This window comes from Pteronotus mesoamericanus, unplaced genomic scaffold (assembly GCF_021234165.1).
Source record: "Pteronotus mesoamericanus isolate MK-2021 breed Mesoamerican mustached bat unplaced genomic scaffold, CSHL_Meso_final contig_44, whole genome shotgun sequence".
Classification (NCBI taxonomy): Eukaryota; Metazoa; Chordata; class Mammalia; order Chiroptera; family Mormoopidae; genus Pteronotus; species Pteronotus mesoamericanus.
Genome location: NW_026555166.1, coordinates 499,320 through 516,837, shown reverse-complemented (window position 1 = coordinate 516,837; position 17,518 = coordinate 499,320). Strand labels below are relative to the sequence as shown.

The 17,518-nt window shown below is 37.7% G+C and overlaps 1 protein-coding gene across 2 annotated transcripts in view; it reads right to left on the bottom strand.

Annotated features, from left to right (window-relative positions):
• Window positions 1-17,518, bottom strand: part of CTNNA2 (catenin alpha 2) — a 1,090,206-nt gene that overhangs the window by 957,257 nt on the left and 115,431 nt on the right. For both annotated transcript variants that reach the window (XM_054577629.1, XM_054577628.1), the window contains exon 2: window positions 4,048-4,154. In XM_054577629.1, coding sequence (XP_054433604.1) covers window positions 4,048-4,149 — 102 coding nt within the window. In that variant the 5' untranslated portion in view covers window positions 4,150-4,154. The remainder of the gene's footprint in view (window positions 1-4,047; window positions 4,155-17,518) is intronic.

The window sequence follows — 17,518 nt, the reverse complement described above, 5'->3', positions numbered from 1 at the left end:
AATATTGTGCTTGCCCACACCATATTCAGTCATATCTTTCTCACTGACTTATGCATATTGGTTTATGGCTAGTATGAGTCTGACTATATAGCCATCAAAAATAAGAAAAATAGAAACTATATTTACTCATATTTACTTTATACCATGCATTATGTTTCGATCATTGTCTCACATAATCTGTATGATAAGGATAAAATATACTGTCATGAAATAGGAAACAAAAATTCTGAGGCTAGGAAAAGGCAGCCTGCTTTTAGCTGAGCTACCAAAATACCTCCTGAACCAGTCTTTCTCAAGCCATCTATGAAAACAGACCATATTTTTGCTATTCCAATAGCTCACAAAAAAATTTGTAAAATACAACAAAATATTTTAAATATTTTTAAAATATAAAAATAAGCCCAAATTTTATTAGATTCAACATACATAAAATTATTACATAAAATTGTCATAAAATTTTCAAAGCACTTACTCTCCATTTCAGTGCTTATTGCAGACCAATAACAAACAATCTATAGATCAGCCTTCGTCCACAGATTTAAATCTGGGTAGCTGGCATACTCCCACACCTAAGGGCCTATCAGTATTAGCTCTTTCTTTTTTAAAAATCTTACAGAGCTAACAAGGATCATAACCAAATGAAACAATGTACATAGATCTAATTGTTTCAACAATTGTAAATGTAAATTGTTTCAACAATTACATACAAAAATCTATACTTTCTAATCCTTAGAACTTGTGAATATGTTATTTTAAATGGCAATCATAAAATGGGGATATTATTTGAGAATATATGGGTCGTGCCAATGTAATCAAAACGGTCCTCATAAGGGAGAGGTAGCAGGGTCAGAATCAGAGGCCGGGTGTGACAGTAAAGCTCAAGTGAGAGAGAGACTCAACGTGCTGTGCTGCTGGCTGGGAAGCTGCGGAAAAACCCTTTCAACCAAGAAATGCAGGTGCCCTCCAGGTGCTGAAAAAAGCAAGGAACTTCTTCCTTAAAGACCTAATGGTATAATACATTGATTTTTAGACACTTGATTCCTAGAAATTTGTGTTGTTTTTAGCTACTAAAATTGTGGTAATTTGTTTTAACGGCAACTGGGCAATACAGATTTTGGTCCCGGGAAGCAGGGGGCTGCTATGACAAATACCAAAAACGCGGAAGTGATCGTGAGCAGAGGCTGAAAAGATTTTTCGGAATCATAATAGAAAAATCCTAGATTGCCTTTAGCAGACTTTTAGTAAAAATGTAAATGTTAAAGGCTGTGCTGCTGAGGAACATAGTAGAGAAAGCCTACACTGTCTTACAGAATATCTAAATAATTATAAATGGACTGTTAGCAGAAATACAAATGTTAAAGGAGAGGCTGGTGAGGGCTCAGAAGGAAATGAGGAACATGTTACAGGCATACCTCAGAGATATTGCAGATTCGGTTCCAGACTGCCTCAATAAAGCAATTATCTCAATAAAGTAAATATTGCAATAAAGCGAGTCAAACAAAATTTTTGGTTTCCCAGTGCATATAAAAGTTATGTTTATGCTGTAATGGGGTTTATTAAGTACACAATAGCGTTATGTCTTTAAAAACAATATGCACGCCTTAATTAAAAATACTTTATTGCTAAAAAATGCTAACAATCATTCGAGACTTTGGAAAGTCATAATCTTCTTGCTGGTGGAGGGTCTTATCTTCAATTTGTAAAAAGCACAATAACTGCAAAGTGCAATAAAGTACAATAAAACAATGTATGCCAGTATTAGAAGTTGGAGGAAAGGTAATCTTTACTACAGAGTATCAGAAAGCTTAGCAAGAATCATTTTCTACATTTATGTGGAAATCAGAATAGTAAGTGATGAACTTGGAAATTCGGCTGAGATTTCCAAAGTGTTGAAGAAGTGGCCTGGTTCTGCTCATAGTAAAATGTGAGAGTAAAGACATAAATGGAGGGGGAAACTGTTAGGCTAAAAGGAACTGGGAGTTAATGATTTGTACAAAGCTTACACAGATTGCAGGCACTAAAATTAGAAAACTCACTTTTAGAAGTACAGTCTCTGAAGAGAAAGCCAATTGAGTCTGCTTAATGTTTGTGCCTTATAAACTTTAAAAGTTCAGAATATTTTGTCATACAGAAAGCTCCTTGATGGGATTAAGAATGCAATTCATGGATCCCTTCAGCCATTTCAGCAGAGGCAAAAAAAAAAAAAAAAAGCAGTTGAGATTACCCAGAAAAGTTCTATGCTGTAGCATGTGTTCTAAAAGACTGAATTACAGAGACATACAGGGAGAACTGCAAGTGTTTTAAGAATCTTATCTCAATAGACAGAAATACTGCAAGCCTGGACAGAAAGAAAGGGAAAAAGAATAAAATTCAAAGGTGTGGCTGCTCTCTCAAAATTGACAGGAAGAGCACTGATAGAAACACACAGCTAAAAATATATGCTATCCCTTATGAATAAGGAATAATAATTAATAGGATGGAGAACCAGGTCCAGTAGGCAGAGCCTCAAGCCACAGAGATTTACTCTCAGGCTTTGAAGTCTGGAATTTGCCCAGCTGGATTTCTAAATTTCCTACAACAGGTAACCCCGTTTTCCTTCCACTTTCTTCCTTCGTAAATGGGAATGTCTGTAATGATTACCGCATGCCTGTCCCACCAATGCATTTTGAGAGTACATAATTTGATATCTAATAGTTTCAAAGTACACAGATAGAGGGGAATTTGGCTGGAGGATGGGTTATAACCAGAACCTAATCCATACCTAATTTAGATGATTTAGATGAGATTGAATTTTTAAGATGATGAAATATAGATGTGATTTTAGACTTGAGATGATGCTATAGTGGGTTGAGTCTTTTAGGGATCTGGGAAGTAGTGTACATTCTACATGTAGAAAGGATGTGAATTTGTAGAGGGCAGAGTGTGGGCTCTAATAAAATGAATAATGACCCCCAACGATGTCCATGTCCTAATTCCTAGAAACTGCGAATATGTTACCTTAAATGGCAGAAGAGACTTGAGAGATGTGATTTGGCTAAGGATGTTAGAGGAGATTACCGTGGATTTTCTGAGTGTGTCCACTGCAGTAGTGAAGGTCCTTACAAGAGGTTGGCAGGAGAAGATAGGAGGGTGAAATCAGAGGTCAGAGTCAGAGAAAGATTTAAAGATGCTATGATGCTGGCTTTAAATATGGAGGAAGCAGCAAAAGAAGACATGTGGCCTCAAGAAACTGGAAAAGGCAAGAAAATGGATTTTCTGCTGGAGCCTCCAGAAGAAATGCAGCTCAGCCAACACCTTGACTTTAGGACTTCTGACCTCTAGATCCATATAAAGATAAATTTAGGAAGCTTTAAGCCATTAAGTTTATGTTATTTTGCAGCTGTATAAAACCAATTGAAGGGTTTCTACTTAATTTAGTATAATATTTTCTCTACAACTATACCCTAAAAATCTTAATTTTTACATTCATAAATTTCTTAGTCAATATAGCAAAGAATATGTTTCACAAGACATTAAAGTTAACATTTACAACTTAAAAATCCTGAAAACACTTTTTCTGCATGACAGTCATCTTGTCACATTATGGCAATGTGACAACCCAAAAATGGAACATGTCATCATTCCAACATGATACATTCTCCCTTGTAAACTAAAGAAGTAATTCAGTAAATAATCTTTGCTCTGCAGTAACTAATACAGCTCTTCTGAACTAAGCATCAGCACCCAAAAGTATGCTAAGAATGGCTTACTTAGACTTTAAATCCATTATTTCAAATTAGTGTCCCATTCACCAAGTCCCTGTCTTTAATTATCTCATCAACTTAATTCTAAAATTCTTGTGAAGAGTTTTATAAAAGGTATTTAAAATCCTATTGGGCAATAAAATTGTCCATAGTTCAAGCAGTAACATACATAAAGTAATCAGCATTGCAGCACGATTTATTCACTCTAAAGGATTTCTAAGTTCATGGAGAGTCATGATAGGAATATCCACCTCTCAAAACAAGGACATATACATGTAACAAAGTATTTCAACACATCCCTTACCTGTGTGACAAGTGGCTCCAGAAGCCTCTCCACTGTTAGTGTCCGGATTTCCAAACTTTTGGGGTCCCATTTTAAAATGATAGGTGAAGTTGCCGAAGTCATGCTCCCTATGGAAACACACATTGTCGATTAGAAATAATGATCACTGAGAGAATCTGTGACCTTGGGTATTCAAAATAAACAGTTCACCAAAACAAAGAACATAACTTGAAGATTATCCTTCTGGTCCAAACTTGTCAAGTTAGAGATGGAGAAGTCAGAACCAGAACAGTGTGAGGTGATGATGTTAGAATTGTATGAGAGACTAAAGATTCCTGAAGGCACTTGTCTCTAGTAGACAAACTCTTGGGACCTGACTAATGCTGAAATATGTCATTCATCCAATATTTAGTACACATATCCACACATAGTGTATGCTGGAAAAGACTTGGACCTTTCCTGGAGTAGCTTATGGTTTCCAGGCAAGCAACAAGTATGCCTGTGTGGCCCAAGTTGTAATCAAGGAATACAGAGAGGGCTGAGGGAGAACTGGGAAAAGGTCCCTGAAGTCACTCTGAGAAGATCAAGGTTTTCAGGACGCACTGCAAGTCCATCATGATCACCAGATGAGGGACCCCATATCATGGCAAAAGGTAATTTTGTTTCCTTCACATCATAACGGACCACTGACAGTATTATATTCCCTGTGGCAGCTGAGTTTCATTCTTTTAAAGAGCAAAAATAATGTGCAACCTGAATGGCAATGGTTCTGAAATTAGGTTGCCACTGTTCACTTGCTCTCTGCTTACTTGCTGCATTTACATTCTTGTCTCATAAAATTAGTGTCCAAAATGGTTATTTATTTCATTCTAAAGCAGTCCTTTCCTGAGAACCACTGATATGCAGGTAGCAGTCTCCCATGTATAAAGCACAAAATATGGTCCTGGCTCACCAGAATAAATTATACATTCTATCAGGAGTGTGCTTCTCATAGAGAAATTGACAGCTCTATGCTAAATATATTTCAATAACTAACCCCTGGACATGCAACCTTAGATACTACAAACTAAAGCTGCATCATTTGCGTTAATACTATCATAAATCAAACTGTTCATAGCTATTCTCTTCTTCTGAATCAATGTCTCTACTCAATTCCATCCTTATTAATCAATACAGATGATTGTTTCTATTAGGATTAACACTATGAAGAAGGTCTATCATGATAGGCACATGCCTCTTTACTGCACGGCTACAGCAAATCCTTTTGCAACCAGACTCAACAAATTTGCTTCAGGAAAAAAAAAAAAGCAAAGACAGAGTGTGCTGATATTTTACCTCTCTCCAAATGCCATGTTTTAAATAAACTAAGGGTAGCTATCCAACTGATGGACCAATTTAGATTTAGGTTCCTTCACAACTACAACACTTGGCACTGATAAGCCGCCTGTCCTCCAAAAACCTAAAAGTACTTGCATATTTCCCATTCACACCACCAACTGCTACATAGCAGCTCTGACACACATGCAGTTCTGCTGCTGGCCAGCACACCTTCCTGTGCTGTGGCAGGAGGAAGGTGCCAGATGCTTTCCACACACACAGACTATGTTCATCCTTGATAAAGCCGGATCTAACTAGGTGATCTTGGGCCAGTATTTACGACACAGTTATTGCCAATTTCTGGAGAAGGAAGGTCCCTGAAAATCGTGTGCAAGCTCTGATGGAATAATATGTGGTATAATAACGATGGCGCACAAGGATATCCTGAAAGAAAGCTGGATCACTAGTTGTGAATTCATTTACTGTGATAGTGAAAGACATTGGGTTAGACTGTGTAGATAATTGCCATTACTACATGGTCGTGCTTATGTGTATAATCTGTACACCAAGAAGGCAAGTAAAATCTTTTATGGATGCTCTAATGCATAACTGTAAATGAATGGCACAAAAAAAAATGCATAGATGAGTAGCAAAAAAGCTTGGGCAGTCACATCAGACACTAGTCTAGCAGACATCAAACAGAAATGGGAGACATTGAAAAAAGACCTGCTGCCAGCTGTGAGCTAAGCAGAGTTAGGTCCTTGAGTACTGAAGGTCACAGAAGCCTTAAAAATCTAAAATGAAAATATGAGTTATTAGGCAAATCATTTAACTTATTCCCTTGGGGATCAATCTTGTCAGCCCCTTCTTTGACATAGGCAAAATTCAATAGCAAAAGTTAAGGAAAAGTTATATGGCATTAATTTGTTGAAGGTAAAAATTTAGTCATAGAAAGTTTAAATGCACTTTTTCCAGTCCTGCAGTTTTTGATATGGTTTGGACTAAAACTAGGATTCTGTCTCTACCCTACTTATTTTTAAAATTAGCAAACACCAAGAGTATGGGGCAGAGAGGGGACTCTAAAATCTTTACCTCTAAACCCAAATGTTGATGTCTAACTTTCCCATTGAATTGCCTCTGAGGAGCACCTTAGTTTCACGTCAGCTATTGAGCATGAGGTAGAGGAAGGTGAGAAGCTCTTTTGGCTGCAATATTTGAGGTGGTATAATCATTGCAGTCTGTTGTTTCTAGAAGAAGCATTTATGTCCTGCTACTTTGGGCACACTTGATTGACTTCTCCTGTAGGTATTAGACCTTGTATTAGAAATATTTCTCCATCAAAGCCTTCAGCTGACTGAAATTGCATAAAAAAAGAATAAAGTTGATTGCATTCCAGGTTAGGGATCATAACCATAGCCTTGTACATTAACCCATGGGTGATCTTTGCCTCCAGAGTGTGAGTAAGGACAAATGACAGCACAGAAAAGAAAAAGAGTCAAATAACCTCCACAGCAGAGAAATTAGGCAATTGTGGTCAGTAAGTAGAAATGACACTTTGGTATATGGCCCCTGTGACAAGCACACACAAGAGCACTGACTTCCAGCCAAGAATGTCATCCCAATTACACTTTTATAAATTATGAAAGCAAGGAAAACACATTGGTTTTTAAGGTAGATGGGATGGTTATTCAGTAGTCACTCTCCTATCCCTCACCTCCATGAGAAGAGAGCACTTCCCTACCCCATTAAATTGAGCTGTGGCCATTGTATTTTAGTAAAATATGATATAAATAGATGTTTGAAATTTGCTTGATTCGTTGGACTTGCCCAATTTTGCTACTTCGTGTGCCATTACAGTCACAGAAAGACCCCTGGTCCAAAAGGGAAGAAAGATATATGAAACAAATCTGGATACAAGCTGAGGCTGGAGCCAAGCCCAGCTGAGCCAAGGCTGGTTAGCCAATTCCCAATCAAACCAGAGACATGGGATCAAGAAATAAATGCTTATTGTTGTACAGTTCTGTTTAGAAAAAGTCCAGTCATTGTTAATATAATGAGAATGGTTTGTGTGACATCAATGTAACCTGGTAGCCAAGGAGAGTGGACTGGAATGCACATCCATGAACAATGACAGCTTCACTGTACTAGTCAGTGGGGATAGTAGGTGCCATTGAGTGAGCATGAATACTGCGTGGCCATCTCGTTCAAAATGACTGAGTGAGTAGAGCAATGAATCCGCATCAAATTTTGTGAAGCTTGAATATTCCTCCACGGAAAATACTCGGATGATTCAAAAGGCTAGAGCTATGGGCAACTGGTGATTGATAATTCTGTCATGACAACACGCCTGCTCATGCATTACATCTCATGCTGAGATTTTTGGTTAAACATCAAATCACCCAGGTGATTCAGCCCCCTCACAGCCCAGATTTGGCTCCCTGATATTTCTGGCTTTTCCCAAAACCAAAATCACCTGTGAAAGGGAAGATAATTCAGACTGTCAATAAGATTCAGGAAAATACAAAGGGGCAGCTGATGGTGTTTGGGAGAACTGTGTAAGATCCCAAGGTGCCTTCTTTGAAGGGGACTGAAGCATCATTGTCCTATGTAAAATGTCTCTTTTATCTTGTATCTTCTTCAGTAAATGTCTCTATTTTTCATAGCACATGGCTGGATACCTTCTGGACAGACCCCATATAGCACTGAGATTTTTGTCATTATCTGTTATTCAGCAGTAGACACACAATGATGTCAAACAGGCTTTTGTTTGAATTGAAGCCCTTTAACTTATCCAGTCTGTGGTGTTGTCCAAATTACCTACCTTTTCTGAGATTCAGTTGCCTCAAATGGAAAGTCATAATGACTATTGTAAGTCTAAATAACTTAGTCAATAGAAAACATTCCTGAAAATATTAGTTATTATTATTATTGTTATTTTCTATAACAAGTTTATTTTTTGCAATGCTTCATCTCTAGGGCGAATAAGAAAACACCCATTAAAAATAGATATTCATATTTATACTCCTCTGTGTGGAACAACCAGGCTGACTCAAATGAGAAAGCAAGAGAACAATCAAGTGTGTAGCCTTTTATTTTTCTAGAGATGGCTTTTGGGGTATTGATTTTAAGCTGGTTATTAAGAAATGAAAGACTCAGAAATAACTTTTGATCCTCCCCCTTTCCACCTGAGAGATTAAGGTCGAAAGACCTGCTCCAAGGAGGGAATCTTAGCATATTCACCTTAGCATTACACAGGAAGGCTCCAAAGAGAAGCCTGTTAACTGGATTCCCGAGTCCCATTGTTTCTGGGCTGCCTAGCAGGAATGCCCCCGCCCTGTGTGTGCTGTTCTTTTTACCCATCCGTACAAACGGCCTGGTTTTCCCCTTCCAAAATACCATCACTGCCCTCTTTCTCCTCTGTTTATAATGGCACATGAACCTCCACTACCTAATGCCTCCTGGGGTCTCATGACGGATGGCAACCCAACTGTGCACTCATATAATAAACTTTGGACATTTTCTCCTGTTAATTTGTCCCTGTTAATTTGATTATTAGCCCAGTAAGAAGAAGAATTTAGAAAGTGGGAGGAAAATTAATATTTTTGCCCCCCTCAACACATCTCAAATCGACATAGCACATCTGTACAAACAATGCAGTCTGTTTTGCTCACAAGACATTCTATGTAAAGCAAATACATTTTGTCTCAATGATTTGATTTTTTAAAAAGCACATATTTTCTTTGCTTTTGTTAAGGAGACTTAGAATACTGACTGAACATAGTAAAAGAGTGAAAACAAAGTGTTGGGGAAAACAAAACCATATATCAGTTTTACAAACGCAAGAACAAGCTCTCGTCAAGTTACTTAATCTCTTGAGATTTTCTTCTTGTAAAGCATCAGTTGCATATCCATGAAAGGTGGTAACACAGCCTACATGGTAATGCCTTAGTAATTTTAGACTCTCTCTGCGAGGGCAAGGAAGGGGCATGGGTTAAGATGCTAACAGCCATTTGTCACAACAGGAAAAAAAAAAAAAGCAAAACCTGACAAAGAGAGTAAAACAAGCTCCCTTATGAGTAGCCAAAAGTCAAGTGCCTTGTCCCCTTAGGCAGTGTCCTAATAGACAGAAAAATCTCTCAAGGTTGGTCATCCCAAGGGATGTCTTCAAATGACAAGTATGTTAACATAGTACATTATTCACTGCAGAAATTCTCCTTTCCAGATACTCCTGGAAAAGGTCTTTTGAACCATCCACCTCACCTTTCTAAGTTCTTATCACTCCTTCCACAATGGTTCTTTTGCCAGGGATGGTCCATGATGCTTTCTAATTTTGCGGGCGACCACCTCAACCTGCCTGCCGTACAGGGCTTTAGCTTCAGATTTTTGTCATGGAACTTTCTCTTCAATGCTGAACTAGCTTTTGTTGAAAGGCAAATTCAAAAGTTAATGACTAATAGTGGATTTATTCACCTATCTTCACACAAAATATGTTGAGTCACTTATTTAATCTAAGCTCAGTTTCACCATTTGTAAAACAAGGATGATAATAACCTTACATAATTCATGAATTTGTTCTGAGAATCAATGAAATAACTGCATGTGAAAACTGTGATGTTTTTCCTTTGTAATGGTGACTGCCTGGTCATTACCTTTACGGGTCTGAGACATCCATTGGGGTGGGGGTCAATGGAGATCCCTCAAGGCAAGACGTTTGAAAAGAAAGCTTTGTTGAGAAAACCAGAGGTATGAAAAAGAGAAATTTTTCTAAATTTCTTCAGCATTTCAAGAATGAGGCCCAGAAACAATGAATCAACTGTTTCCTTCATGAGTAATAATACTGGCTAATGAGCTGGCATCATTATTATCTCCTGTTTACAGAGAGGGAAAATGAGGCATAAAACAATGGAGAAAGTTGCCCAAGGTCACACAATTTGAACCTCGACTGTTTAATTTTAGAGTGTGTGCTCATAAGCACTATCCTTTACTGCTTCTAAAGAATAGTCCCCAGGCTTAAGTTTATGCCAGCATCACCATGGGCTCCAGACCCCATGGCAGAGAGATGGAGGCAGAAGCAGGAATAAAAAACCAGGAGCCAGCCCCTCTGGAGAATGAGAGAGAGAGAGGGAGAGAGACACAGAGAGAGAGAGAATGAAAGAGAGGGAACATAAAAGAATATTAGATAAGATTAGAAAGACACAAATGGCAGGTGCCCCGGTACACATGTAGAGCTCATGGGAAATGGGGCTTCACGTCCTGGTGAGAGAGGGCAGGTCTGAGTTCCAATTCCTCCAGCCACCTTTGGTCCTCTGCAGTGAGGATGGGATTCTGGCAGTAAGTCTGTGCCATTGAGTAAGCAACACAGAATCCGGGCAAAGCCAAGAGAAAGACCCTATGATGAGCTATTCAAAGTAACCACAATTTTGTCCCCCTTATGTTATACTTGTGAATATGTTACAGTACATGGTAAAGGAGACTTTGCAAATATAATTAAGGTTACTAACCACTGGATCTTAAAATAGGGACATGGTCCTGGATGAAATAGGTGGGTCCAATGTAAAACTGAGACCTTAAAAATAGGTTTTTTCTGCCCACAGATAGAAGAAAGGAAGCAATTAGGGAGATACATCAGACAAGGATGTCAGGTGAAGCTAAAGAGGAAGAAAGAGGGACTTGTAGTGTGAGAAGGACTCAACTCAATGTACTATTGCTGCAAGGAGCCACAGGGAAAGCATGAAAAGGAATGTGGGGAGATTATGGGAACTAAAGCAGGCTCTGCCGGGCAGTCATCAAAGAAACGGGAACTTCAATTGGAAGTAGATTCTTCTCCAGTGCCTCCGCTAAAAAACATAGCCCTAACAACGCCACCAGGCCTTGTGAGGTGCTAGGCAGAGGATCCATCCAAGTCCATCTCGGTTTCTGACCTTCAGAGAGTACGAACTAATAAATTTATGTTTGCAAGTGCTAAGTTTCTAGTAAATTTGTACAAGTGGCTCTCAAATGTGCATCACACAACCTTGAGGATGTGTTCATGTACAAATTGTTGGGACTCATCCACAGAGTTTCTGATTCATTAGGTCTGAGGTGAATCTAAAAACCTGCTTTTGTATTTTGATTTTTTTTTTTTTGCAACAAGTTCTCAGATGATGATGCCACTGGTCCAGGAGTCACACCTTGAGAACCACTGCTGTAAACACCAACCACAGTCACACATGCCAGCCCAGGAGCAATGATCAGGATGGTATAGACCATCCCTGTAGAAACCATTGGTAACAATGCCCCTCTTGTTATTACAGTTATCATCGTAATTATTATCTTACTTTCTGAAAATTATTTATGCTTTTTGTGGATCTAATGCCTTGAAGTATTTCTCAACAGGGAAGGAGAATGCCCCATCAAAATTGCATATGGGCTTTTATTTTAATTATTATTTTTTTAAACCTCACCCAAGGATACGTTTACTGATTTTAGAGAGGGAAGGAGAGAGAGAGAAACATCAGTGTGAGAGAGAAACAAACTGGTTGCTCCCTGTATGGACCTCAACCAGGGATCGAACTTGCAATATGGGTACGTGCCCTGACTGGGAATTAAACCTGCCACCTTTTGGTGTGTAGGACAATGCTCCAACCAACTGAGCCACCTGGCCAGGGCAAAATCACACATGGTTTTCCAAACCATAGGTGCACCTATCCCCAATCTCCAAAAGTTGCAATAGCTCCCACAGAGACACCTTTTCTTGGTACACTCACTGCAATAGTAGCCATCACTGTGAAGAGTGTAAAGCAGAGGGCAAGAAATACTTGCTTAGTAAAGAAAAACTGTTTCCAAAGAAACCTTGTTTCTAAATTATTGGGAATTATTTGAGAGAAAAGCAAGTCTTCCAATTATTTTATCTGAAGTACAATAGTACTTTTAATTTTTATCGTTAATAATAATAAGGTACCTCATATTTAGGTGCCCTACTGTAAGAGGGGCTTTTTTTCCTACAGTCAAGGAGAGTATATGAGAATGTAGGCATCACAGACAGGAACAGAAACTGAGAAACAAAAACAGTGAAGGAGGCATTTGATTATCCTTCAGATACCCCAAGATAATTAAGGACACCCTGATCCCCATCCAAATATACTTTCCTGCAACAGAACAGGTGTACATGGAAGCGGAGAGAGGGTTCCTGGGTACTCTTCCTGGTGGTACCCTGAGTATGGAAATGGCCTAATCTAGTGGCCCAGCTATGGGCAAGTCCTGCTTCTTTTTAAATTTTCCTCCACAATTTTGCTGAATTTAAGCTCATTTCTTCTTACTTTGACTATATGTGGGGAGAATTTATAAATAAATTCTGTTTTTTGGAATTTATTTATAAAAAATTATGTACTTATTCTTACATGTTTAAACTTCAGTCATCTTCAAAGTACTTTTCATCTGATACAATACACCTATTGAGACTTTTTTCCATTGCTCAAAACAATTTTTGAACTCCTCGATTTTATTCCTTTTAGTACTTCTGCCATTTTTTGTTTCACCTCTTTCACATTGGCAAAATATTTCCCTTTGAGAACTGTTTTCATCTGGGGAAACAAAAGAAGTCACATGGGACAAGGTTGAGAGAATAGAGAGGATGGGGCATGGGGTTCATGTTGTCTTTGGTAGAAGAACTTCTGAACACAGAGTGGTGTGAGCAGGTGTGGTCATAAATCACCCATCATAAATGGGCAAATGCATTGAAAGAGTTTTAAAAAAAATCCCCTGAAGCCAAATGCAGACTCTCACAATAATACCAGCTGGTAAATTCATTCAGATGTGTTCCTAGAACAATCACCTAGCAGGGGAAGCATGCACTACAAGGGGCCTGTCCTCCAGAAAATAATTCTGGGTTTTTTGGGGTTCCCGCTCATAAAGTGGCAGCGTACTTTCTCTCCATAACTGTTCAACCCTGGCTCAGTGAACTGAGAATTGACCTACATGCAAGTCACTGTTGCAAGTATAGGGTCTATCACCATTTTTATTCAAAACTGAGGTGATATGTAATTTCCAACTATTCTTTGCTATTTGCCGAGGAAGACGGCAGGGCAATTATCTCCCCTACTATGAAAAAAAAGTTTAGCACTACGCCCAAGTATTAAAATATCTGCAAGATCTCAATGTATTGTTAAGCCATACCTTTTAACAACACACCCAATGAAACACTGCTGAGCAAAATATCAGCAGATTGTAATAATTTTAAAAAGCTGAAATAGCACTTCATCTAAGCATAAATCCTTACTAAAGAATACCTTAATTTTTTAAAAAGCACATATTAAATAAGTATCAAACATTATGTCCACTTCAAAGCCTCTTATTTCTTCTATCTGAATAAACAAAACTGCACCAAAAAAAAAAAAAAAAGGAATATACAAAGATCCTCAGTCTGAAGACTTTCAGGATGACAAGTTTAGACTAATAATACATAGCCTACAGCTTGCTGTTTAAAAAAAGAAATAACCATGTCCATATCTTACTGAAAAGAGTTTTTATACTTATAAAAGAGTACTCATAAAATTTAAAACTACTTGTTAATAGAAATTCACTATTCCTGGAGAATGTTAATTGAAACTCAGTAATTTAAAATTCAAAATGAAAGCTAGTATCTGTCAAATCCATTTCCTTGCTTTTCACTACATTCATAGCCTCATCATTTAAATTCATTTTGGAGCATAAACAGATTGAATCTACTCCTAAATTATGACTTGTTTTCCACTCGAGTATGAACAAAAGTGATAACCAGGTAGGCAGAGCTTACTCTGTGTGCAATGCTAAGGTTTCCAAAGTCCCACAAAGGACACAGTTTTTCAAAATACATGTAACCAAAGGTTAACACTGTTCTACCTGTCTATCATCCATCTGCAACAATGTAATTCAAACTTGGGCAATAGATTTCAAAAACTGAAAATATAAATCATTAATATTCTTAAACAACATATTATGAGGAATTATCATTATAGTCCAAAAGTAATTTCAAATTATTTATTAGGAACACAGCTTCTTTGGGAATTCATTTAGCCTGTGTCCTTCTAACCTCCTGTAAATTAGAATTTCACATGCAATGTCTAAATGAATCTAATCTTCAACACAATCTCAACATTTCATATTCAGATTACAGCAAAATAACCGTCAAATTGCTATCATTATCTTTAGCTTTTTAGTATAATTCAGCCCAAATTACTTATCTGAAAATTCCTTTTCTGGGGGACCAAGATGATTAACTCTTTTCTTCAATAATTCCCAAGTCATCTTTGTAACAAGGCCTACATTCAACTTTATGACCATGATCGATTAGATCTTATTTCTTTAAAATCAGTCTTCTGCTTCAGGCAGATTTGGACCACATTATAACAGAGGGCTCATGCCACTTCCCAAAGTCCCCACTTGAGACACCTTCCTTTTTGTCCTCCACTATCCAAATACTGACAGTCTCATATCGCGTCTTCTCCGTAATCCCTAAATTGGTACTGAATTAATAGTCAGTAACAGGGGATTTTATGTTATTCCTAACTGGCTCATTGTTAAGAAATTGTCATTAGTTTTACATAAACCACCAGATTATAAACTCATTAGGGCACAAATCAAGGTTTTTACTTTGTTATTATCACTTGCAGAATACAGTAGGGTGTTGAGTCCTTCACAAATGTTTGATTAAGTATGTACATATAAAATATGCCTCAAATATCTAACTCTTTTCAAGTATCAATATTTTATCTTTTTAGTAGTGGGACCATTTCCCAGCAAGTAATAGTTTTAAAAATATCTTTCAGACAAATTTTGCAAGTATTCTTTGTTTAATACTTACTAGAGACCTAATACAAATAATATCTTGGTTTGGTTTAGAGAAGTAATTTATATTCAAGTTTCTTTTATTTATTTATTTTTTTAAATACATAGTTTCAATACTTACTTTAACTGAATCACTAGTTTTTATTTATTATGCTTTAAAACTAGGTGTCTTTTTTGTTCAGGAAAAAGTAACCCAGGGGCTTCCTTCAACAAACCAGCGATATCGGCTTTGACATTTGATTCACTGCCAAGTTTCACATGAGGAACTTGCTGCAAAAATTGCACCAGCTCTGCAAGTTGGCCCACAGTACTTCTTAGGAAGCTTTCTGTCTCTTCCTTGACCCAAAATGCCTCTGGCCCCTAAGGCCCACTTTTCCTATGTCTGAATTCCATCTAATTAGAATGACTACCACATATTTAATTTAAATACAAATTGCCTTGTGTTGTTCGCTATCTACTTGATATAAATTTTGTGCTCTCTGACGATGCCCAGGGAAAAGGACTCTGCCCCCTTCACAATGATTACCACAGCACTGGGCATTTAGTAAAATGTTGTGAGTGATCATGGACTTGATTCTTTGCCAAGTTCAAGTCTCAGTCACACACAACTCACTTTCTCTCACACACACTCACACACACATAACGACACAGTTAAAAATTAACCACCAGTGTTCTTATGCAGAAAAGAGATTTTTCAATTCAGAAGGCACCACTTCAGGTATCTTTTATCTGAAAAAACAAAATAAAAAGTGGTTTTCCTTCCCCAGAATACCTGCAATATTCTGACAGAGAAGTTGAATTTCACATGTTCCTATTCTTTCTTCTTGCAATCCATTCATTCATTCAGAGCATGTGCACTAACCACCCCGTGCTTAGGTAGGTGCTATGGAAAACATCAATGCCAAACGGTGAGATAAGGCTTGCCCTCACTCAGCAGTTTGGAAAAGCAGGAACCATCCACCAAGAGGGGAGTGTATCAGAGAGTGAGCTCAGCTGGAGACAGGCAGCAGCAGGGCCATTAACCTTTCATTTTAACCAGGCAGTAAGACGACGTGATAGAGAGGTAACCAACAGCACTAAATTTTGCAGGTATTGATGGACTGATATTGTGTAACGAAATAATGTGAAATAATCAACACCCTTTTAAATTGCTGCCAGAGAAGTGCTGAAAAGAAGAATGTGCAAAATTATGAAAAAAACATTCAAGTAACCCCAGGATGAGGAGTCAAGAGGACGAAGTAATCATAATATTAGATATAATATGAAGAAATAAAAGCAGATATTTAGGTAAGAGCTATTTTAAATTGTTAGTGATTATAGGAATACTTAGTACTTAAGGATTTGTATTTTTATGCAAGCTCTAGTGGGTTATTGTATTTTATTTTAAAATTCAATGTTAAATCCATACATGTGCTAGTGAGGTAATAAGGAATTAAGTTGCAGAAACTCACAGAGACATGATATTAACCTAATACCCCTACTTCTTTCAGTTTCCCATCGTAAAGTGGCTTATTCACAGGGCCTAACATGAATAGGTACTGCTATGCGTCTGGTGGCAGCTCCAGTAAATGGGAGATGATTTGCCTGCATTGGGCTATCCTTGCCCCTTGCAGTTGAATTACCAGACTTTAAAGGTCATAACACATTAGAGCAATTACATTTGCTTAGAAGTCTTCTGTAGTGAGGATTGATATTTCAGCACCAGTGGTACTTGGCATATATGCCCCCTGGTAAATCACCTCATTAAGCTTGTTGATATAAAAAGTCATATATGGAAAAGTAAAACAATAATCCACATTTCCTTCTGCTCATCTATGGCATTTAACTTTAGGCTTATGGGCCAGAAGAAAATCTCGGGTGATATATTTTTTACAAATACAAAAATAAAATGCACTGTGGCATTTAGAAAATGCAAATTGGGGCTCTATTAAAGCTGTACATTTCAAGGTAGCAGTCCTTTCCATTTAGTTCATGATATTTACATTCACAACAACAAAAATTTCATTGAACGCTCCTGGTCACTGGCTAAAGTATATTATCATTATTATCTTACAGATAAGGGAACTAAAGCACAAGGCTATTAAGTCACTTTCCCAAGGTTAATGGAATGTTCCAACATGCAGTGCAACTTCCCTAAATTACATACTTTACTTTGCAGGTAATAAGTCTCAAGGGGCAGGTGAGTTAAAGAAATATACAGCTTCAAGTAGCTTCACAGAAAGATGTGGATAATAAATCCCTAATGGATTATTAAGGGTAATTAAAGCATTTGGGGACCATTCCTGACCTTTCAGTTTGACAGAGACGACTAGACCTTTCTAACATGCATCTCTTGGCACCACTCTCAGGATGCAAGTGGACAGTTAATGGA